Raw genomic sequence first — 25,109 nt, 5'->3', positions numbered from 1 at the left:
GACCTAATCATGCAACTAATGACTCTATCAAGAAAATCGGTATCTGTTCTGCAAGCTGCAGTACTGTGTAAGGCTGTGTAAAAGAGCTGTCTGGAGTGTTAGAAACGCTTGTTTTAGGATCAAGCTGAGCTGCCCTGCAAATTTTTACTGGTGAGTTGTGGGGAAATTCATATCCGTGCAAGGTAGTGGAGTGGCATTCAGAAGGTGGGTGAGATGGAAGCAGGGCAGCTGCGCACCGCCAGCTCAGGGCAACCAAGTCAGCAGCTGCCAGGCTTGGCTGTGCAGGGGGTGCTTTGGTTCATGGTGTAAATGTAAAACCATGTTTTCCCCTGCTTTACTTAGTGCAGTTCAGCTCACTGCAGTTTCAAAGAGAACAACCTCAGCTGGCAGCGGTGGAAGGGGAGTTTGCAGCCTGCTGCGTACTGAGGTCAGGCTATTCACTTAGGTAGCTTAGGTGCTATTTTCTATGCAAACTTCCTGCAGGATGCTTGAAGTGCTGTTCCAGCACAAACAAGGTGGAACACTGGTGCTTGGCTGGAGAGGTGAGCTCACTGAAGGCAGAAGGATGCTTCTGCAAACAGGAAACAATGCTCAGCTATGGCTGGGTGGGTTACCCAGGCAGCAGCCTTGCTGGCTGTGCAGGCACAGGCAGGTTGGCCAAGTCCAGAAGTGGTGCAGCTCTGTTGACAGGGTGACTGTTGACAAACAGCTTGAGCAGCCTTGAGATGCTGAGTTTCTCGCTTTGGGACTTAGTACACCACTGTAAAAAGTCACTGCTGTTACTGTCTCATCTTACGTCTGAAGTTTTGCTGGTTTAAAACAAACAAAACCCATGTGTGCCCAAAAAGCTGTTTAAATCCCAGAGCTGAAAATTTCTCTATGGAGCAATGCTGAGCATACAGCTGATTAACATCATTTTTCATTCATCTGACAGTACAGTTTTTTCTTTGTCAGCACTTTCTTGTCAGATATTACATCTGAAATTACTAGTGATCTTTCTGCTTGAAAAATATCTGCTTTGTGCCAGAGCTGAGTGTTGGTCATCTTTTTGAAAACGTGTCTCAAGCATGACTTTTACTTGGTCGTTTGCAGGCAGTTGCAGTGTAATGCCATATATCTATTACAGGCTGGTGAATAAAAGCAAAACAAAACCGGTTAGGTTTTCAGGAGCAGATTCCTGCTGCTGAATGAGTTGGACCCAAAATCTGGGCCCTGCACAGTAGTGGTTTTACAGAAATCAGTGCTGTACAGTGCAAGCTTCAATAAATATTATTCATTTAATGGCTAATATTTAAGGTAAATTGTTGTCCAGAAGAAGGTGATGCCCTTCATATGGGCTCATCGGGAATTATCATAAATGGAGGAAGGTTGTGTTGGCACATGTGGGATGGTTATCTAAGGACATAGAGATCCATGTTTTAAAGGTCTGTAGCAGTGAACAAAAGGTATTGAAATATTCATAAATATCCATGGAGGAATGTGCGTGAGTCATGTGCATGACACTGAAGGCTGCAGTCTGCTAGAAAACATTGTTGTGTACTGACACGTGGATAAATTGCATACTTTATTTTATTCTCTTCATCCCTATCCTCACCTCTGCTTTACAGCTCGTGCCAAACCTCTCTATGTCCTACTTGCCCCTGCTTTTGCCTATTTTCTGCTTTTTCTAAAATTATTTTTAAGTAAAGCTGCTTGTTTGGTTTGACAGAATTGTTGATACAACAGTAAATCCTCATTTGTAGTGGCCTCAGCAGTGTATAATATACTACTGTTAACATCAGACAGCAAAACTAAGCTCAGAAGAATGAAAATAGCATGATCAGAAAGCAGAATTAGAAATATGATAAGAAACAAAAAAATCTTTGTCAAAAAATTGCCTGAAATACATCGCACTACCTTTTTTTCTGCTAGAAAAGTAACATTACTCATACAGGTTTAAAAAAAAAAAAGGTCTGAATATGACTAATAAGAGTTTACTGTGAACGTTTTTGCAGATCCTTTTTATAGTCCTTGTTGAATTAAAGAAAGAGTGATTTAATATAATACAGATAACTGTTCTTCTCAGTCTCCTCCCAAGCAAATACTTCCATGAATTTTGTGAATTCTGTCTTCCACATAGCCCCCGGGAGACTACAAATATGCAGTTTCCTTATATACATATTGTAAACAAGAGCGAAAGAGTATTTCAGCCTTGCAGAGTGTGTAATACCAGAGCTTTCTTGCAGGGAGCCTCTTTCAGGAATATTTGAGAAGTTATCAAATAACTTGGAATGACAGAATTTGAAAATAACTGTTAGTATAGTTTGTTGATGAACTTGGAAGCAGGTTGGTAGAACATAAGGGCTGGACCTTGGCTCCTTTCTTTATGCACTGTGAGCTGTTTGATCACCAAAATGCTTTTTATGTGAAAAACACTTATGTCTTCTATAGGGGATTGTATAAATCATGCACATCTGAATTTCATTCAGAACCACTTTGGTTGTAGTGAGAAATGCTCAGATTTAGGTACTGACCAACCTCAAGGATTCAAACCGGGCTGATGGGTGATGCTGAATCATCTGTTCCCTGTTTTTTCAGATTGCAATTTTCTGTGTATCCCCCTTGTTACCCAGCGGTACCGCAGCGCCGTAAACACTCAGTGCTGCACTTGAATTTTCACCGAGAGTTGTGTTCTGAGTGTGTAAGAAGCTGCTTACTGTGCAGTGCTCTGCAACTGGGGCTCTGGGCATCTCTGAATGAATGTCCTGAATTGGTGGAAGTATCTGAGCTTGACCTCCCTGCTGCACCTTAAAGGCAGGTTTCAGGGATTAGTAACTTAATGCTTGTGAAGCACTTGGATTTACAGTAATTATCTGCCCAGAGAAAATCTTGTCAGATAAATCATAATTGTCATCTCAAGAGAGTATGAGTAGCGTGCAAAAAAGACACAGGGCCACCTGCTGAGCCATGAGAAGAGGAAAAAATACTAAATTTATTTTCTAGTGAGAACTAGAGGCCAGTGTGTGCCAAATGAGGCATTGGGGACAAGATGACTGTGGTATGCTTAAAGATTATTGTCTGTGCACAAGGTGGGCAAAGAAATGTCTTCTGCATGACTGACTTCCAGCAATCTGGGCCTGCGGCCACACTGGGGTTCCAGGCTGGGGACAGCGCTCGTTATTTTGTCACTAAGGTTGGCACCCCCATTGCCATTGGGACACATGGAGTCACGGTGATGATGGCCATCCTTGGAGCAGAATCAGGTTGAAGGGAGTGGGTTTCACAGTCAAAATGATAGACAAAAGATGAAAGTCCGGATGTTTTCTCCAACCACTTGCTGTTTTCCACAAATCCTTGTTTGCCTTTCTGGCAGTTACCTCCCATCTGTTTCCCATACAGGCTCCCAGTGCTGATGCACCTCCCATACCCCCACTCCTTTTCTCCCAGTCCTAGTTAGGTTCCTTTCCTCACTCGGTTCCCTGTTTCTTCTTTCCTATTCCCCATTCGCTCCTTTCCCCTGCTGCATAGATCTTTACCTACAGCAGCCACTAAACAGAAAAATCTGATTTTGCCTGTGTATCTTCAGGCTAGCAAGAGGCTGTTCAGCTGTTTGGCGGATGCTGTGCGCATGGGATGGTCTACGCAGAGAGATCAATGGAATAGATCGCCGTGTAGTCATCCCACATGAGTTTTTAGAGGCTTTACTTGTGGAAGTCTGGGATGTCTCGGGTATACACGACTCTGACAAAATTACACTAAGGAAGAGCATGGGTGTCTGAAAACTTGGAAATTAAAGTGTAGTTATGGATGCTTGGCTGTCCAACTAAGAAGCCATGTCAAGCAGAGTCTTGAGAATGTTCTTGGGGAGTCTGGCAGCACTCTCTCTTTTAGAGTCAAACCCTGTTGATGAACAGACTACGTAATGAGACTGGTGGATTTTACCCAATTAAGTGGGTGTTTTGGAGGACTGAATTAAAATTCAGTGAAGAAATTACATTTGCCATACAGAACCATTTTCTTTTTTAATTGAGAGCGAGTGCTCTGCTAAGGAAGGCAAGCTGAAAGGAACAATTACATACAGCGAATAGCCTGGAGTTATAATAGGAGTCAGCTGCATGGTAAAGACACCAAATGTCTTTCCAGAATGAACCAGCAAGAGCATTTGCAATACACCTCAGCTCATGTTGTGTGCAGCTTTGCGTACTGCTGGTTCAGAAAAAAGCTGGAAGATGCTGCCAAGAAATAATGAGAGAATTAGAAAATATAACCTACAAGCAAAGTGTGAAGGAACAGAATTTACTAGAAATGTCAGGACTGAAGTAGTCCTAGGATAGGCATTTGTTGTGGGCAGTGGTTCATCTGTCTGTCATCTGGAAGAAACAGGCTTTGTCCACAGTGCATAGTATATTAAATTTGATATGTGAAAACCTTTTTCATTATATATTCTGCAAGAGTTTACCTCTTGGGCATGCAGTCATTTTATACAGGAGAAAAGGGAAGGTTTTTTTCCCTTTGGGAGAAGGAAAGAAATAGAGAGGAGATGACATCCTGGCATTCCTTCTAGTTTTTGCATGTCTGTGATACTATTTGAGCATGGATGAGCTCCAGTTTTCCAGTTGTTTATAGTTTTATCAAATTTGAATGGACTTTCAGGGGGATTACAGAACTAAATAATATCCAGCACTAAAAGCAACACATCCTGATCAAATTTCAAGTACCTCTTCCAAAATATGGAGAACTCTTTAATTATTGATAAAAATTGTTTTTGTTATCATTTACAAAAATACATTTTATCTTCCCTTGTTCTGGGAAATAGTTAACCCTCTGTGATCAAATTCCTTCCTTCCGCCTCCCAAATTGCTAACACTTAGCATACAAAGTTTAGATCAGATGGTTAAAGTTTGGCAAAGTTATAAGCAGCTAAAAACAAGGTCTAAGGGGAAGTTTCATGTAACATTAATAACAGGCAAAGCTACAGCCCCACCTATAATAATTTTATTTCTATCAAAGCCAGGTTTCCTTGATGATTCTCAAATGTTTCTACAGGCTTTTAGAGAAGATCTGGAATGCCTTATTCAAGAACAAATGAAGAAGGGCAATAACCCCACTGGACTGCTTGCGTTACAGCAGATTGCTGAATACATTACAGCAAGCTCTTTTGCAGGTTTTTCCTCATCTTCACTCAGTAAGTGAATTAAACATATAATTGCACTTTTTCTCTTCCTTTTTTATTATCACCAGGGCTTAGCAATGCTAGGATCTCCTCTCACTTTGAATAAAAGTTCTGTCGGAGCTTGCTTCAGCTGTGAAGTGGTACAGATGGTAGCCTTAACTTTCTTTTTTAGGCTTCTTTCAGATTCTCTGATTTGTATAATGATACCCAAATTGTTTGGAGTTTTCACACTCAGTTATTCTAGAATTTGCTAATAAAAGTTTAACTGAGATGGGGAACAAAATGCTGTGCCCTGTTGTTATTAACAGTTTAACATGAGCATAAACTGAGATGTGAAATACATAACCATTTAGATTGTTTATTTTTCTACTCTTGCATATAAAGTGTTATTTAAAAAAAAAAAAAAAAAAAAGAAAAGAAAAAAGGGGACAGAATAGCCTGACAAACTGAGTCATTACACAAACAGCTCCCACAGTTAAAAACGGCTTGTAGTATGCACTCTAGTTATAAAGATGTTGCTAGGATCTTTCAGTTAACGCCCAAGTTCTTCTTTCCAAGTCATGAAGCACTGAAACGTTAAAGTCGATTTAAGTTCTGTGGGTGGACATCATATGGGAGCTTACAAGCCTGAAGTACAGTGGCAGCTGTCAGCATTCAGCGCCTTTTGAGAATTGGTCCCAAAATGGTGCTTCAGAGTTCATTTAACAAAAGATGTGGAAGAGAACAACAGAAAGCTCAAATAATCTCATCTCTGTGTCTCTGGTTGGTTAGTGAGACTGTGGGTCCGGCTGTTGTCTGTGCTATGTTTGCCCAGGAATGAGAACAGGGTGACTGATCTCAAAGTACATACTTTTTTTTTTGTTGAAAACCAAAATAACTATTACCTCTTCTGGTTGTGACTTTCCCTGTAAGCAAAGGCTTTCAAAGGGATGTCATGCATTTGTGGAGGAGAGATGGGAATATTTGTGTCATCACAAATCAAAGAAAAATTGATCTTTGTGATTTCTCTGTGAAGAGATATCTTCTAAGGATTTGAGAACTCTTGCACTAATCCCAGTTTCTTCATTAAGACTAAATTCAAGTGCTAAGACTGAGACATCTCTTCAAATTAGTTATACCGATGTCAGAAGTCTAGCAGGAATGTGTTCTGTAATTTTCAAAGTAACGTGTGAAAATCCTTCATTAGTGGCCAATGTCTTAAAGCAGAGTCCTGTATAGGATCGTGAGTCAAGAGAGAGCTCAAAATCTGAGTGGTACTTCAAAGGAAACCTTTATTTCACCTCTCTTATGTTTGAAAAAGAGATGAAGACCTAAATTTGGGGTATGGTTCCTACTGTCTTAAAGTAACAGAGGTTTCAGACCTTTGAAATCCCAGCAGTGCAGCCTAATAATTAGTCCCAGCCTAATAATTACAGGTACTGCTATGCTAACAATTTAAATACGCTGCTTCAAGATTATGGCACAGCTAGAAGTTATCTAATTGTCTGACTGGCCATCATCTTTTTCTGTCTGTTTTTCAGGCCATGGAATGATTACACCCATCAACGATCTACCTGGGATAGATACTTCCTCATTTGTTAAAGGAGAAAAACTTACTCGTTGCAAGTTGGCCAGTTTATACAGATTGGCTGACTTGTTTGGGTGGGCACATTTGCCAAATGCCTATATCACAGTAAGTATTTTAGAGAAGAAATATTTTTATTTGGAACCTTGCCTGTTCATTCAAATTAATTTCCCCCGGAATAATATAAATTTAAAAATAGATCAGTAATCCATTTTCTTCCTCCTTTGCAGGTAAGAGTAAGCAAAGAACATGACCATATTCTAATCATTCCAAGAGGTCTGTCCTTTTCTGAAGCTTCAGCTTCTAATTTGGTATGTGATTCACCTGCTGTAATAACCAGGAAGGCTCAACCTGTTTTCTAAAAGACTTTTGTGGCTGCTAAAATGGACTTCTAAACTATAATCATGCTGCTGTTTCTGTTTTAATGTTTACCCACCAAACGAAAAGCTGATTAACTATTTAGATACTAGAATCCTTTGTCTTCGGCAGTTCTTTTGGGGTTTAGCTTTGCTTTCTGTTGCTTTGTCTTCAGCTTCAATGTGGAGCAGCAACGTTTTGTTTTCCTGTCTGATGAAGCTCATCAAATAGCCTCAGTGTAACAGCAACCTTTTATAACCTGACAATATGGTAATACATACGAAATGACTCTGTAGGAGTAGTGTTAGTAGAATCAGCTCTTACCTTTGTAAGTGGGGAAATAAAGTTGAATAATCTTCCCCAGGCCCAACAAAGGAGCTGGGTGAAGTTACAGATTGGCATTTAGGCAATGGTGGCTGCTAAATCATGCATCTTTTGATGCAGAACCTGCCATATGTTCTTTGTGTCAGTATGTATCTGTAAAGAAACTACCTCCAGTTGAAAAGGGGTAGCAGACTGAGACTGATAGCATTACACCAGCAATCACAGAACCAAAATAGAAACCTGAGAACAAGACCTGATATGACCCTGCTGTTGTTTTTTGTTGATCCTGAAATTATTATTTTAATGTTCCCATGAAACTGAAAATTCCTTATGCATTTAATTTTCTTATTGGAAATTTCTCAGAGGCTGAATTTTCTTCATATTTAAAATGTAGGACATGTTAATAAAATTAATCTGTGAAAGTTAGAAAGAAGAAAAAGTCAGCTAGACCGAAAAGGAATATATGTTGTGTCCATGTCTTATCTTCACTTCTTCCATGGCTGGACTTCCAATAGCTATCAAGGGCTTGGACAGCACAATCGTTTATTGATGCACAGATTCACGGCTGCTCTCCTTTTTGTCATGCCCTGAGCCCTAAATATCTGGTGGGGAAATTTGGTACCAAGTATATGAAAGGGAAGGTAGTTTGCAGGTAATGGCAGTTGTCGCAAACTTTTTTAATATTGTCCCTTTGTTTGACTTTTCCAGGTCAAAGTAAACATCCTAGGAGATGTAGTTGACCAGGGAAGTACAACTCTAAGTATTGACAATGCAGGATTCAGTCCACATGTGGCCATCTACTCCACACGCCCTGATGTCAGATGTGTAATACACATACATACCCCTGCAACAGCAGCTGTAAGTCTTCTTTCTAGCATGAAGAGTAAAGCAAAACAGATTTACCTTATGAACATAGAGTACACTTCTGAATCTGAATTACTGCTTGTGGCAGTTTTAATTTTGTTTTTAAAATTGACTCTACTCTGGTAAAGAAAGGTGAGAGGTTATCAAATACCCAGAGAAAGAGAATTGGGCCACCGCAGTGAAATGGATAGGAATAAACTGATGCTCAGGTACAATATTACTCAGGCTGGGGAGACTGTAAATTACATAGTTTACACGGGCTTCATGTAAAGCATCTTAGACCATCTAACATGCTGTATACATCATAATTTGCATTATGCAACTCCATTTTAATGGCTTAATTAGTAGTTATGTTCAATTTGGATTTTCCTCGCTATTAAAAAGTCACGGCTAACATGTAAGTTTAAAATTGTCTGTATAACAATGATCAAAATATAAGGAGACTTGAAAAACATAGTATGAGATAAATAGATACATTTATATTATTTTATATATAAATGCATATGTATGCATTCCTTGACTACAGACAAAAAAAAATAACTTCTTTTATACTAGCTTTTTGAAGTTATAAATGTGGGAAAGAAGGAAAAACCATTAAGAAGGCTTATGCTGAGCATTAAACATGGATAAAATTAACTTAGTTGGGATAATTTGTCTTTTCCTGTAATGAATCTGTCCCTAGGTTGGATAGCAGCAGCTCTGTCACCCCCTTGCAAATTACACTAGGGAAGAATTAAAGAAAGGTATTGTTTCTAAGCTTCCACTATGGAGAGTTTGTGTCTCTTCTAACAAAGATACAAATTATATCCTACTAAGGTTTGGGTGGTTGAGATGTGGGTTTTAAGAGTTTCACTTTTTTCCTAGTTATCAGTACTTCATTTTCGTGAAACAGGTTTCATCTATGAAGTGTGGCATCCTTCCCATATCACAGGAAGCTCTGATTCTGGGAGATGTTGCTTATTACAACTACCAGGGATCTCTTGATGAACAGGAAGAGAGAATTCAGCTTCAGAAAGTTCTTGGACCCAGTTGCAAGGTATTCAACCTCATTCACGCCCTTCATAAACAATTTTCATGTACTGCGCCAGTTTCTACCATTTAACATTAGTGTCTTCATTTACTAGGTATTAGTCTTGAGAAACCATGGTGTGGTAGCATTAGGAGAGACACTGGAAGAAGCATTCCACTATATTTTCAATGTGCAACTGGCTTGTGAAACACAGGTGAGAGAGAATTTATCTCTATTTCATTTCAAACATTTATGCTGCAGAGTTATAGATTACATCCCAGGTGGGAAGATCTCTCATAGTACAAAATGTCCGGGGTTGTGAAATCCAGTAATCGTATGCCAGGTCAAAGTCAGAGAAATTGGAATAACCAGGAAAATATAGAAGGAACAGCACAAATACTGTATCACTCTTCCTAGAATAAGTATTGGTGGTGTTGCGCTCTGAAGGATACAGGTTTTGTTCCATGCTGTGGGCAGGTGAGCTTCATGCAGAGAATCTGTTGGGTAATAGATTTGGTGGTACTCACTGCGTATGAAAGTGTGACTTAAGATCTCTCAACATCCAGCTCATTATCAAAGCTGAATGTTTTGACAAGAAAAGAAGCTTCTCCCTGTGGTAACAAGGCTTTGGAAAACCAAATAAACACAAGGTCTTTGGAGCAATGGTAGAGGGTATTGTATTTAAAAATAACTTGAGACCCAAAATCAGTTGTTTCCATTTTGTCTACCTACCTAGTTCGGTATCTAGATGTTATCTATAACCTGTGAAGAGAGACCACTGAAAGTGTCCTCACCTTCCATAACTCTTTAAGCCCATCCCCAGAAACTTCACTTTGCTCTTTCTTGTTCTCCAGTGATCCCTTCCTCCCAAGCAGGCATTTGGAGGTGCAAATGGCAGTCTCCCACTCCTTTCCTCCGTTGCCCTGCTGTTTGAGTTTGATCACTCGCTTGTTTTGAAATGGATATAAAAATGAAAAATTTTAGTCTTGTGATGCAGAAAGACCTTTCTAAGGTACTCTGAAAGTTAGTATTTGAGTCTACTTGTGAAGTGGAATTGTTAGCAGATACTGTCATCCTTTCCATAAGAATCACTTGCTATATATTTTAATACATTTTTGCACAGTAGAAAGCTAGCCTGAGGAATAACTGCAGCTGGTGTTTAAGTATGTTTCTCCTGTGAATTCAGAAAAGGAAAGGATCCAAAAGCTTTTCCACAAACGAAGTATGCTCATTGATGTCTCTAGGTTCATGCATTAGCTGGAGCAGGTGGGATAGACAATCTCCTGCTACTGGACCTGCAGAAGTTCAAGCCTTCCACACACGCTGTGGCAGCAACTGGAGGAGGTGGAGTTAATATGGCTTCACAACAAAAATGGAAAGTTGGGGAGCAAGAATTTGAAGCGCTCATGCGGATGCTGGACAACCTGGTGAGAGCATGTTGATGGTGTTGACCATGTAGTCTCTGTAAACTTTTGAGTGTAGGATTAGCTTCTGCAAAGCAAATTATTTTTTTGTGGTTTCTTTGTGAGTTTGCAAATTAAGGTGGAATAATTTTTATTGTATATGAAGTTGCTTCTGCTTGGTTTGGTTTTTATTAAGTCACTGTATCTGACAGTAGTATTCTGTCTTGGTAAGAATTTATGTCTTGAACTTAAATTTTGTCTGACCCATCTCACAAACATATTTGCTCTTTATAGTAACTTAATAGTAAAAACATATTTGAATCGCCACCTAGTAAATAGACATGGCAGATTCCCTCTATATTTTGTTATTAACTCTAATATTAGGAGATAAGATTATAGTTTATTATTTGTTTGAAATGCCTGTTTCTCTGCACAATGAATTCTGCAACAGCCTTCAGTACAAATAGAGTGAGGAGTGGGGGATTGTTGTGAACTAGGCTGTGCCGTTGCCCAAGACAGATAAATGTCATCATGAACCCTACCTAGGTCATAACCTGGGCAGGGAGTCATTTGGTGTTCACACACTGAAGGAAGGTGGCAGGAGGGTGAAGGGTGAGCGAGGTCCTGTCCAGCTGCTACCATCCTGTATTGTAAATGGGTCTCTTGACGGTTAACAGTATGAATGAATGATGGACAGCAACACTAGCCCATTCTCTGAAGAGCTCAGTGGACCTGTTCAATGCGTATAGGGCAGCACAAAACTCCCATGACTTCTTTGGATACCTTTTCCTGATTTTATCTATTACTTTTATTTGAATTTTTTTTTTTTTTCCCCTCCTCCATAGGGATACAGAACTGGCTATGCCTATAGGCAACCATTAGTCAGAGAAAAACCCAGACATAAGAGTGACGTTGAGATCCCAGCCACTGTGACTGCCTTTTCCTTTGAAGATGATACAGTCCCGCTTTCCCCCCTGAAATTCCTGGCGCAGAGGCAACAGAGGGAAAAGACAAGATGGCTGAACTCGCCAAACACATACTTGAAAGTTAATGTGCCTGAGGAGTCCTGGAACGGGGAAACCAGTCCCAGGACTAAGATTACGGTAGGTAGATATTTTAGGCAGTTACTTAGTTTTTGCACTACTTGAAACTAAATTACGCACAGTTTATATGAGGAAATCTTTAACAAGAATAGCAAGTAAGTTTATCAACTAAATAAAAGCAGACAAAGAGACTCTGGGGAGACCAAATGCCCTTAGTCCTAAGGGCCCCCTCTGGGAAAGGGGAGTGGGGGTTAACTGTTTGGAAGAGTAAGTGTTTGTGACAAAATTGAACAATGATTTCCCTTTTGTTACTAGCTCTTCTGATTCCTGAAGTGGAAAAGTTTTTCTATTACATCTTTTTGTGCTATTAATTATCCACCATAGTGAGGTTTTTAATCACCCAGTGGTTGTTCTCTTCTCTAGATGGGGGAGGCACAATCTCTAATTCATCTCTAACTGCCCCTTTACTGTTTGTGAGCCTACTGAAAACTTTGAAGGGCCTGTTCATACTACTAGTTACAATGATGACCGAGATTTCTCCTCCTTCAGCTCACCAAGAAGCTTCCACTGTGTTTCCAGTTTGAGGAGTGTAGCTCTTGTGGGATTAAGGAGCAGAGAAGCATGTTATTTGCCATCAGGCTACTCCCAGTTGCATAGTACAACTGTAAAAGCATCAGCTCCTCCTGCTGGCAGGCTAGCGAGTTTTGAAACTTACATTTGGGAGAAACACCCTCAGTAACTGATTTAAAGAAAAAAAACCTATAGACAAAATGTGTGGTTAGCAGCGGTGGAAGTTGGTTGCTTTGGTTGGTGAACAAAGTATCTGGAGCTGGTGGATGTATCTGCAAGTTACTAGGACGGGCGATCCTTTCTAAATATAACTTCATTAGTACACAGTACTGCATTCCTCAGGAATGTATTTCAGTGTTTACAAAAAAGTAGTCTTGGTGATACATGTTCAAGGCAACTTAAATCCTCTTGGGCAAACACTCAAACCTGTAAGAAGTTAGATTATTTTGTGGGTGTCATGTGGAATTGACAATAAAGTCAGAAAGTCCTTTCCTTATATCTCTTCTTTAACAGTAGGACAACACTGAGAATTGTTCCTCTCCATCATGCTGGAATTTTTAGCTTTTTGGTTTTTGTTTTTTTTCCCTTTAAGTGGATGAAAGCTGATGACTCCTCCAAGACTAGTGGAGGAACGCCAATCAAAATTGAAGATCCAAACCAATTTGTTCCTCTAAATACAAACCCAAGTGAAGTATTGGAAAAGAGAAATAAGGTAAAAGAAGTGTAATGAAATTAAAATTGTAACATTTCCAAATAAAATTGTATGTTCAAGTAATGATTCAATACAGCAGTAACATAACATTTTCAAATGTTCTGATTTTGCTGAGAAGTTTTTTACATTGTATGTGATTTTTCACTAAACCCCATGTATTTAAATGTATGATACATGTGAAATCTGTAGATACATACACTATATATATACATTTTGAATGCAGTAGTTTGATGAAGGATGAGTATTAACTGTGGAAATGATAGATTAGAAGTGGTAGTTTCTGCAATTTAGCATTATTTTTAGTGGATAATTAGGTGTCAAGATGAACTGAATTGCTGTGTGTCATCTACAGCATGACTCGATCTCGGGCTGTAATCTCACTCTGTTCCGTATTAATTTGCCTAGCCCTTATTAAGCTGGAGTTTCTATGGTCCAATCCACTTCCTAGTGGCAGTAAAAAAAAAGAGATTATTGTTGGACCTCTCTGTAAACACAAATATCTCACTGCTTTTCCCTTCCAGCACATAAGACGCTGACTATCAGACTGACCAAATACTCCACCCGAGGTATAACTCTATTAACAGATATTCAGGACACTTTCCGTTTGATTACTTTTTTTCTTTTTCTTTCTTGGAAAGCATTGTATCAGCATCCGTGGGGACTGAACTGGAGTTAGAAAGGAGCAACTCCCTTCCTTAGAACTGGAAAGGCTCCTTCTAATCATTTAAAGATTAGTAATACAAGTCCCAGACAATGATCCATGCATGTTGCTGTCTTATTAGACAGTTTATTCTTATTTTTCTGCTGTATAAATTTTTTTATATGATCTTTATTTGTATTTATATCTGATCAGTCAATCTTACGCACTGACAATGTGAAGCTAGGACTGTTGGTTTGTGGAAAATAGTGAGCTATTCATGGAAAGAAAAACTTTACCAACCTTTGTGACCACAGAGATCTCTCCACTAGCTTAACATGTGTCATTGGATATTGGGTGAAATTTCTTCACAGAAAGGGTGGTCAAGCATTGGAACAGGCTGTCCAGGGGGTTGGTGGAATCACCATCCCTGGAGGTGTTCAAAACATGCGTAGACGTGGTGCTCAGAGGCATGGTTTAGTGATGGACTTGGGAGTCCTGGGTTCACAGTTGAATTAGATGATCTCAAAGGTCTTTTCCAGCCTAAATGATTCTATGATTTATGGGCTGGAGAGGACCGGTTCAGAGACATACTGTTCCTTGAAACTTATTTCTAAATAGTGGCTTGCATGAAGGTCAGGGGCTGGGAGGAGGGTGGATATTTGGGAGTACTCAGAGGGCTGAACAGCATGTGCAGCGTATTCAGAGGTAGAAAGAGAGTTCTTAATTTTCAGGTGCGGCAGCATACAGCTTGATCCTCCAGCCTTTCACTACTGCCTGTGCTACTGGCTTTGCAAAGCTGATGGGCACAGGATCTGTTAAAGATAAATACCTGATTCTAATCTGGTTTATTTTCTCTATATAGATAAGGGAGCAAAACCGATATGACCTAAAGACAGCAGGACCACAGTCTCAGCTGCTCGCTGGGATTGTTGTGGATAAAAAGCCGAGCCCGGTGAGTAGGACATAATTAATTGATGTACATATTTGGGTTATTTGGCTGTCTGTATTTCAAACATCAGCTTGGGCCATTTTCTTTTTAAATGCTTTGTTAGAACTGATTATGTTAATGCCAGATTTTGGACATGTGATACATTTTATTCACGTTTCGTTTCAGAGGTTTAAAATGTTAGTTTTAAACGGAGATATGCATGGTAAGTTTGCCTGCCATTCGTATTAATGGAGTAGGAACCCTGTCTAAGATAACTGAAGCTAGAGAGGATGAACTTTGCAGTGCACGGTGCCAAAAATAATCTTTTCATCAATGTGTGGAGCCACTACTAAAGGAAACCATTGAGGCCCAGAAATAACTGAATTTAAGAGGTGGGATGTGACCATGTAGAAGGCAACTTTCATTAGAAACAAGATTCTTCTTGGGAGAGAGGGAGGGAGGGTTTCCTGTTTCTTACCTGTCCACACTAATCTTTTCTTGAATAGAATATACTTACTTCCAAACAATACAGATGTTCCTAATAACTTTATCTAACAAACTGTGATGAATTGTAATTGGAATTCTGTAGTTCTAAGAGTTTCCAACCATCCATGGGATAGTACACATATTTCCTCATTTTGGTTTCCAGTATTCTTTTGAGATAACACTGAATTTGCTTATTTATTTCAGGCAAAAAGGGTATTTTCCAAACACATTTTCTTTCAACATGAGAGTTATTTTAATTTTGTTGTTGTAAGATCCATCCCTTCTATGGCTCTTCCAGTTAGATTCCTAAACTGGAGCGTGAGCACAGTCACTTCCCTACAAAAAGAAATTCCTAGAACTTGGGGCATTTGCAGAAAACTTAGGAAACCTTATTTTTGAATCCTGTTGTTAAAGGACTTTCACTTCTCTGAGAAGTGTATTAGTCCCTGAAGTGTAAGCTCTTGAGACAGGTCTGTATTCTGAAGCTGCCCCTTGATACAAAAAAACCCTCTCAAATAATGATTGTGCTGCTGCAAAAGGATGGTGATTTACAGCTCAGTAGTCAGTATTCATCACTATGTGAATGCCTCTAAATGGGGTAATTCTCCTCTGAATGCATCTGTGTTTTTCTGTGTTCCCTGCCAACCTGGTGTCACCAAACTTTGGACATTAAACATGTATGTCTTGCTTGCTGCTTTTTCTTTTTTTTTTTTTTTAACTGTTAAATGTTGTGGTTTTCTCTTTTCCAGCCAATGCAATTTGAAGATGATGAGCACGCGCCACCGGCACCACCCAACCCGTTCAGCCATCTCACAGAAAAGGAACTGGAAGAGTACAAGAGAACAATTGAGCGCAAGCAGCAAGGGTTGGAAGGTCAGTGTTGCATTTTTAAATGTTGGGGGTTACACTTTAATAATGATCTCACTTTTAGTTTGAAAACATGTACTGTTAAAAACGTATATATGTTAATTATTAGCATGTACTGTTGGCAACTACTTTAGAACTAATCATTCTTTGAGAGAGTAGAATATTTGGTTTGTTTTTGTTTGTTTGTTGGAGGGGTTTTTTACCCTGGTTTGTGCTAAAATTAAAGCAATGGAAGGTTTGCACAGAAATGGGGTTGACAAAAACTCACTTTACTATAATGACTTTTTGTCAGAATCCTAGAATAACTTGTGTTGGAAGAGCCCATGAAGGTCATCTTAGTCCAACCTCCTCTTCAAAGCTGATATCAAAGTTTGCTCAGGTCTGTGCCCAGCTGAGCAAAAGTTTACAGAGATGTTTGTTGTTGGCCTCTTTAATTTTCTTCTATACTCCCAATGTGCAAGACTCATGTATTTTTACATCTTCTTCCAATACTGCTGTTCCACAGGGAATTACTAATTCAGGGTTGATTTTTTAGTATTTTTTTCACCAATAACACTTATTGTACATTCTTCCTCACTAATGTGTAATAGAACAATTTTGCTATATATCACATCCAGGGCATAGCGTAATAGCTTACCGTAACAGCAAACTGTGTGATCCACGGCTAGATACCACCATGGGGCATGCTACTTGGAATGCAACCCTGCCACCCTTTTTAATGCTTGCTATTAAAGAACTAATATATAATGACTGTTAGCAGATAAAATGTGTAAATACCTAATTCTATAGAGTTTACTGTGTATTGTGATTTCCTGATGTCAGCATGAGCAACGCAATGCTAGCAGAGCTGTAAATCTTGTAGCACTAGCACTGACATTCTTGCTTGATTTTTTACTTGTGCATGGCTACTAATTCAAATCTTGTCCTGCAGATGCTGAACAGGAATTATTCTCAGATGACGGTTCATCTGTGTCACAAATTCAGTCACAAACTCAATCCCCGCAAAATGTCCCAGAAAAATTAGAAGGTATTCCATGCAATTTCTGTACAATGCCAATGACTCTGATAATCTGAGTCATCCAGTCTTCTGCTGCATTCTTACACTTGCATGAAGTCATCTGAGCCAAAAAGAGCCCTCTTTTACCAGGTCCGGGTGGGAATCTGTCCAGAACACTGGTTTCCCATTTTTTTCTAATACCTGATTCTCACAAAGAACAACACAGGGCATACTGAAATTTAGATATTAATAAGGTGGAGGAAATAGATAGTGTATTTTTATTTTACTGAAAGTGTTTAAGACTTTTCTAGCAAAGTCTGAGAAGGCATTTTGAAAGGCTAGTTCTCCAAAGACTTCTGTATGGAATAGCTGCATTTTCACAAATTAGTCTCTTGCAGTAAAGCGTAATTCTGAATGTGCTTGAGACTGTACATGTGTATGCTCTGTAGACTGTGTTTGTATATACTGTGTACAGCTTGAGCTTTATATGTACCTGGAAGAGCTTCTTCAGCCCGTTTTCCTTTAATAACATTTGCACAGTATTGTCTGCTTGCAAAAGTAAGAGCGTAGATGAAGAGGGGGGGAAAAAAACACATCTAAGCACTTCAGGATTCATTCTTTGGTTCACAGTCCAAACCCGCAGACTGTTTCGGTGCTTTTTTTTTTGCATGATAGCATATATAAATAATTTCAAAGTGGTCTGTTCTTTCAGAAAATCATGAAGATCTCTACACCCAGAATGCCAACCTAATATCTGTGGAGTTGCCAGTTGTGGTGGTGAATGGCAAGGAAGATGCACATGACGTGGAAGAAGATCTCACCAAGAGGGTCAGTCAGTTAACCACTAGTACTGTGGAGAGCGTAGAGATTACAATTAAAAGCTCTGAAAAGATAGAAGAGACCCTGTCTCCTGAAGGGTCACCTTCCAAATCCCCATCAAAGAAGAAGAAGAAATTCCGCACCCCATCCTTCCTGAAAAAGAGCAAAAAGAAGGAGAAAGTAGAAGCATAAGTGCAGTTCTGTTATGAGGAGACATTGCACATTTTAAATGTTTAAGTTGACCATTAACAGCGTAGTGTTAGGGGTGTGCGGTAACTGGACTTTTAGCCTAAACAAAAAGGAACTGGAAGAGGTTTTGCTTTAAAAAAACCCAACCAAATGAACAAAAAAAAAAAAAAAGCTTTCATGTTTAATTGAAAATTAATTCACCTCTCACTTAACTGTGTCCAAAATTGCTGTGAGGGTTGGAAACATTCATTAGTTTCTTGTAGAACTACACTGGCAGGTGCTCAATTGCCATCATCGCAAGCAAGATCAAATACCATCACACTATGCAGCAGCAAGTTCTGCTTGCAGTATTTTGCAGACCTTAAAATTTTCAGTACAGTTAAAGTCTTTATTAAAGTTACTGTTGAGTAATCATATGACTTTTTAAAACTGCTGTCTCATTTGGTAACCAGATCATACATTTTTGTATTGCGATTTCGACCATATATTTTATGTTTCCACACCCCTGTTTGAGTGGGTATATATTAACAGCACACCTTTAAATCTTTTTTAAGATTAGATCATATAGAAATATTATACACTGGCACATAATATTAGGGGGAAAACTGTGTAAGAGAAAGTTTATTTGGAATTATACAAAATGTTTAAAGAATTCCATTCTTCAATAACTTTTTTGCCAAATATTTCATTTTAGTGAAATATAATTTTTGAAGACTTCTTTTTTTATTCTATCAGTTGGGGAGGGAAAACCCTTATTTTTCAAGAAGGGGGATTTTATACACTTAACATTGATAATTTAGTTTAACTGGCAAAACAAAAAGATGATTTTATATGTTCAAATGTTTGTATACCATTCAGTATAAAGGTATTATAAGCATGTGAACCAAGCATTTAATAGTAGAGTGTATTTAAGAATGCTTGGTTTAGAGTATACTTAAATATAATTCAGGAATCCAGGGACTTAGAAATCAAAGGATAAAAGCATATAAAATTGAACTGGATTCATGTTTAAAAATTACTTGTGGGTTATGTTTTTTTCTCTCATGGTATTGCTAATGAATGAAGAAAAATAATCTCTTAACATAACCAAATGAAGGAAACAAAACTGTTAAAAGGGAAAGTGAAATAGTAAGAAAACAGGAGGAGACAAAGAAAGTAAAAGTTTGGTGATTATTTTTTTTACATATATGATATGGATTGTGGGATATTTTTATTAAATCAGCAAAGTGACATTTCCATATTAGACATTTTAAATAATTTGTATGGATTCATACAGAGTGCAACACTTTGGGTTTTTCTTCACTTTCATTTGAATTGTAAAAGGGTCTCGTGAATCTGTGTTGTCCTTTGGATGAACCCAGAGCAAATCAGAGCCTAGTGCCATGGGTAAGGTTGGTACTGTCACTTACTCATTTTTACTGATATTGTCATTTTAGTACTTTTACTGTATTGTAAATACAAACTAAACATAGAAATTAACATAGGGTTTTCTTCGCTGTGTCAAATTGTCTGTAAATCAGTCATCGCGATAGGAAGTACATTTTAAAGATCCATGTGATTCCCAAATTGCCGGTTGAAATATTATCAATATATAATTGTTAAATATGGCTGGAGAGTGGTTTGGCATGCAAAAATGTTGATTATAGCATGTTTGGGGGCTGGTTAGCTTTGACTGTGTAAGTGTGATAATGCAATGTTGGAATGGATCCTGGAAACAATTTTCTAGCTATCACTAAATACTGGAATCAGTGTTTTTAATCATAGTGGAAACTTTCAGTTGCTTACTTTGTTTTTTGTGTTCTACATTGTTTGTGTTGTATTACAACATATGTAGAAACAGTAACCTGTGAACTACGCTTTTCATAACTTTTTTAAAAATATATCTAAATGAATGCAATGTGCATAAATATTTTTTAAAATGCAACCGTGAACTATTTGCACCTTTTGCTAATGCCTCTATTTACTTGCTTTGGCATAAAGAATGAGCCAGCCAACTCTTGTGTCCTGTGGAAAATATATAAATGTTATCTGCAATTGCTCATAGATGTAATGCTAATTAATGTTAAATCACAAATAAACAGTATTTTAAATAGATGGATTTTGTATAGCGGCCTTTTGTTTGTATACAGTGCTCTTACATCTCTCACTTTTAGAAAAGATGCTTTGATTATGCACATTGCTTCTCAAGAATTTATTCTGAAGATGGCTTCTTGCCTGTGCTTGTTCTGAAAGCTGTGCGAGAAAAGTCTGATCTTATTAGAGAACAGTTGTTTTCTTTGTTGTAGATCCTAGAGATGAGAAAGGACAGGCCCATGGTAAAAACCAGCATTGTCAGGCAGTTTTTTTGAGCCCTCGTTGAGTTCGTGCTACAGCTTTCCTCTCCCGAGGCATGCTTTCCCATCTTCCCGGTCTGTATCTTCTGCTCTGCAGCGTGGGGTTGTGTATGACGGCCTGAGACAGAGGACTCGGGTGGTTTAAGTGCTGTGTAAGTACAGAGCAGGGAAATAACTTGTGGAAATTACCATTTTTTTGTTGGTTGTCGGTTTATTAATGAAAACAAAGGGATTTTTTGTAGGGCAGGCTTTTAATGCAAAGTTATTTGAAAACATCAGTGTCATGCCCTGCCAGCATATGGTATACCTCAGAGTCTCTAAGGCTGCAGAAGTTGTAGTGTTATGTTTTCATAGCTGTATCAACTCCGTGAAATGTCTTTAAGGACTTTGACAAATGTTTGTTTTCATTGTCCTTCCACAAATCAGTGCTTTGTTTCTGTTTATAAGAAAGTCAAAATCCAGCCCTCTAGGTCTGGTGACAGTTTCATGAACTCGGTCCCCATGTGGGAGGATAATTTTGATTTAACATTTTAAATAAATCTTCACCAAGTTTCAAGAAACTCTCTCTACTATTGTTTGTCTCCCAGAGCATCTACAGTCTGCTTAGTGCTGCACTAACGTGAAAGTAGATACTGTATCAACACGGAGGAGCTTACACTCTGAAGCTAAGTACGTCTGTAGTTTTCTTCTTCAAATTCTCTTTATTCCCAAGAGTCTACGAACCGCAACAGACCCTTCATTTCCACTTACGTCTTACTCTTTCACTTACAGTGTTACAAGAAGGATCTGAGATTCTGCAAGCCAAAGCACGGAAATAAAGTAGATTTTCACAACAGGCGTAACGTATGTTAAGGCTTAAGTCTTGGGAAGTAGGAGGCCTTGGAAGGACAAGCTTCAGAACGGATCGTTGACCTGATAGGAAGTAATTATTACCATTAGGATGCTTAACCCAAGAAAGGGTAGTATAGATAAGCAGCAGCGGTGTATGCTATGAGGAATTACACACAAGCTACCGCCCAAGACCCTTATAAAGCAAAACAAAGGATTTATGAAGTTGTGCATCTTTCTACCCTGCTTTTGTCTATGTGTGGCCATACTGAAATCTGTGTTGTGGTCCGAGTGGTCACCTCTCCACTGCTTTTACAGACTCTCGCCTGTTCTGTAGGTGAGTGTTACATAGCAAACCAGATGTTGCTTGATTTGCAGAAATTGCAGAGAGAGGTATATTTTATTTAGATCAGACTTGAGATGCTACAAGGAGACAGAATGATGTGCTGGAGGCTGTAATAGGCCATTTTGACCAGTATTTTCCTGCCTTGGCAATTGAGCTATTGTACGCTGTTGAGCACATCGCACACATTGCTGTTTTCTCTGCTGCTCAGTAGATGAGGGTTTTCTATTTTCCGGATGTCCGCTTTGCAAAACTGTTTTCAGTTTTACCCTGTGGAAACCTCTCACATGTACTGTTGAGTAGCCAAGGACAGGGAGAAAGGGCCACTGTGTCCCAGGCTGGGCACGTGGGTCTGATGGAAACTTCTGAAGTGAGCGCTGATGTTCCTCCTCTCCCTTCCCGCAAACTGGTGGGGAAATGCATCCCCGCACCCACAGGGTTGCTGCGTGGGTTGGTGTTTATTCTTTCAGGGATCCAGTATGTTAAATGAGGTGAAGGACTCATTGAAAAGCACTAATTAGAAGCTGCCTGGCAGCGTGCATGCAGGTGCCTGGAGCGCAGCCTGTCTCTGGGCATTGCCGTGCGTATGGCCCAAATGGCGCGAGCAGCCCAGCGAGGAAGGCTGGGAGGGCGCTGGCTGGAGGCGGGTGCTTCTGACATTTTAGCTGTATATATGCTTTTACAGAGCCTGTATAAACTCCCGTGTTTAGAGACTTGCAAACTGGCCAAACTTGCACAGGCTCTTAGAGGCATAGTGGAAAGCCCACCCCTGATGCAAAGATTGCTCAGCCCTTTGCCACAATTTCTAATCTCAGTTGCGAAGCCAGCAGCGGTTTAGGTTTCTGAGAGGAAAGATTGCCAGAATGTCACGGGGAGAAACTTGTCTTTTCCTACAGCCTTGTCCTTTGGAAGTATTTGGTTACGTGAGCTTTACATCTCGCAGGTGCTGGCAGTACGGGCAAACACACCCCAGCAGTTTTTACTTGGACCAGTGGACAGCATGGAAAGCTTCTGTCAAGTTTGATCAGCTCATATAAGCAAACAAAACAAAACCTGATGAGAAATGGAGGGCAAAGACAAGCTCACACTCTGAAATTGTGGTTGAGAGTCTTTGAGTCAAACACAGCCTTAGAAAGGTGAAAATTCAAGCGGCCTTTAGATGGCATCATCAGGCTTCCACTCTTGCTGCCTGCGTTCCCTGCAGCTAGAAAGCCATTAACAAAGAGCTTTCAAAGAAAGTGTTTTGGTGGGGATTTTGTGGGCTTTATTCCAGTTCCAGTGCAGCCAGATGAAAGCAGACATCTGGCTGTCGAACTTGTTTTCTATATTGATTCATTTCAAAATCCAGCAATGGAGCAGGCGTTGTCCAGGAGGCAAGACTCCTCCGCTCCCCTCAGTGCCCTCATGATTTTGCAGCAAGCTGAGAACATTTGGGGTTTTTTGCTCTCGTGAACTCCCTCCACTGAGCAGAAGAACATCCTTACATTCAATATTTTCTCTAGCAACCCTACCCACGGGCCAGAGGGCTCTTGGCATTTCTGGGTGGCGGGGACAGAAGTGACAGGAGACCCTGGAAGAAGGTGCGTGGGGCAGGGCGGGACGGGGCTGAGAAGCAGCAGAGCTTCAGGTGTCTCGGGGCCGGGGCACAGCCCTGCTGATGCCCCCCTCGGGTAAGCTGGGGGTGCCTGAATGGAGAACCAGAAGTCATGACAGCTGTGCCTCTAGGAAGATGAGTGAGAAGATGCAGTGAGAAAAGTTATTTTAAAATATTAGAGAAACCTGCTGCTTCGGAAGTTAAATCACACCGGTTTTGGAGGGTAATTCTAAATTTTTTTAACTCTTTAAAAGGGAACAGTGTGCTTTGCTACTGCTAGCCTGCTTGTGTCTCCTTGCTTTTCATTTTATTATATTTTTTTTTTTGCCAAGGGCGTGCTTGGCATCTTGGTCTCACTCTGTCTCTGACCTGCAGGTTGTTGGAGGTTGAGGGCAAGGTCTCAGGAAGCATCGCTGCGTGCTCACCCTGGTTTTGTGCTTTTCTCCACGCGTCTTCCCTCTGTCTTTGTGGGAAACAGGATATTGGGCAAGTTGGACCTTCGTTTTGGTTTGTTAAACTTATTTTTCTGTATTACTCAAACTTGAAAAGGGAAACACTTTGCTGTTTGTGCTGTTAACTGTTGTGCATGGAAAATCAAGAGAAAGGGGAAGAAAATGAGGGGGGAGGATAGACATAGGTATATATTATGTTTTATAGATACAGATGTTATATACTATTATAAGACATCTCTTATATATGGTGGTCAAAGGGACAGATGCTCTGAACTGTCTCTAAGAGAAAAAAAGACACATTTGACCTCAGAAAAGTAGAAGGTGGTGCCAGTGTTTCTTACTTGAGATCTGCCTGTAAACGAAGCACATAAGGGAAAAATGATGGCTGGAAGCATCCGGAGCATGTGTTTAGCAGAACTTCCTCCTCTGTCTGTCTTGCCTGACTTACCCAGTTTCTCTTTCCTATTCCCGGTCAGCATTTGCACTGGATCAAACTTGTAGAGAGAAAACCAAAGGCTTGAGCTCACATGAAACAGATGCAGATGTTTTCCCTTCTAAGATCTTATGCTTAAGTGTGACATTAGTGCATCCATCCCATGTTGGTCCTCAGCTTTAACCTTTAAACCAAGCTGTGCCATGCAGCAGGCCTAGTGCTGAGGCCAAAGGGAAAACACATGGCGTTGTCCTGGCAGAGTCCCAGGGTGATTTTCGTGCAGGGTCCAACCCTGCCACGGGGTAAGTGTGCGGGGTCGCTGCCACAGCCTGCAAAGACGCGTGGCCCAGAGGTGGTGCCCGCTCACCAGCGTCAGTGGGCGCAGGTGCCTTTTGCCCCCCCCGCGCAGCTCTCCTCCTCTCTCCCCCACCGAAGCTCTGGCCAGCCCAGGGGAGCCCTCGCCGGGGGTCCAGCCCAGGGGAGCAGAGGCTGCACCTCTCTTGGCATGGCATCTGTCTGGCCACCCTGGAGGGCAGCTGATTCCCGCATGTGCCCAAAGTGGCCTCGGCAGCTGCAGCTCAGCTCAGTCTGAAGCCAGCTCCACTCCTCCCCACGCATGTCCCTTTGCTGCCAGCAGCCCCTGACTGTTCTTTCACTTTAAGGTTAGATTTATTGAATGAAGAGGAAGAGAATAAAGTCCAGCAGCCAGCAAATGTGGGGCTGAGGTTCATTGCCTGCCCGGCTGCCCAGCCCACTCTGCCAGCTGTGCGCAGCTGCCTGGGCTCCAGGAGACGCGTGTCAGCTCTGACAGCATCCCCACAGTTCAGAGCAATGGAAACTTGGGCCAAATCCTGCTGCCGGAGCCGGCAGGGCACCCGCCTGCCTGCAGGGGCCCCCCAGCACCGATGCTGTGGGGCTGCTCTCTGCTGTTTGATCTCTCCGGTTTTTTCCCTCCTGTCTTCTCCAACCGAAGAAGTTAAGTGAAAAACACCTTGTCCTTTACAGCTGTGTGAGAATGGCTGCAAATCAACAAGGCAAAAGGGGGAGAAAAATCAATTAGGGCTGATCTGGCGGCTGGCGTGTACACAAAAAGCTTCCCACCGCAGTTGCGCGGGGCTGGTGCTTCCCCCACAAGTGTCTCTTCAGACTGACTCCGCTTCATTTTTTCATCATTAAGATGCTGCCGGAGTTTCTGTGGGGGG

General features: G+C 40.5%; 1 protein-coding gene across 6 annotated transcripts in view; it reads left to right on the top strand.

Annotated features, from left to right (window-relative positions):
* The window catches only part of ADD3 (adducin 3), a 103,824-nt gene extending 83,806 nt beyond the window's left edge, over positions 1–20,018 (top strand). For 5 of the 6 annotated variants that reach the window (XM_040605656.1, XM_040605654.1, XM_040605657.1 and 2 more), the window contains 13 exons: positions 5,026–5,164; positions 6,673–6,824; positions 6,947–7,027; positions 8,106–8,255; positions 9,154–9,297; positions 9,386–9,484; positions 10,515–10,697; positions 11,519–11,776; positions 12,879–12,998; positions 14,501–14,590; positions 15,802–15,925; positions 16,851–16,946; positions 17,629–20,018. In XM_040605656.1, coding sequence (XP_040461590.1) covers positions 5,026–5,164; positions 6,673–6,824; positions 6,947–7,027; positions 8,106–8,255; positions 9,154–9,297; positions 9,386–9,484; positions 10,515–10,697; positions 11,519–11,776; positions 12,879–12,998; positions 14,501–14,590; positions 15,802–15,925; positions 16,851–16,946; positions 17,629–17,927 — 1,935 coding nt within the window. In that variant the 3' untranslated portion in view covers positions 17,928–20,018. The remainder of the gene's footprint in view (positions 1–5,025; positions 5,165–6,672; positions 6,825–6,946; positions 7,028–8,105; positions 8,256–9,153; positions 9,298–9,385; positions 9,485–10,514; positions 10,698–11,518; positions 11,777–12,878; positions 12,999–14,500; positions 14,591–15,801; positions 15,926–16,850; positions 16,947–17,628) is intronic. The other variant, XM_040605658.1, reaches the window with a different exon arrangement.
* Positions 20,019–25,109: the final 5,091 nt, after the last annotated feature.

The sequence above is a fragment of the Falco naumanni genome, chromosome 9 (assembly GCF_017639655.2).
Source record: "Falco naumanni isolate bFalNau1 chromosome 9, bFalNau1.pat, whole genome shotgun sequence".
Taxonomy (NCBI): Eukaryota; Metazoa; Chordata; class Aves; order Falconiformes; family Falconidae; genus Falco; species Falco naumanni.
The sequence above is the reverse complement of the archived record's forward strand: the minus strand, read 5'-3'. Positions and strand labels throughout refer to the sequence as shown.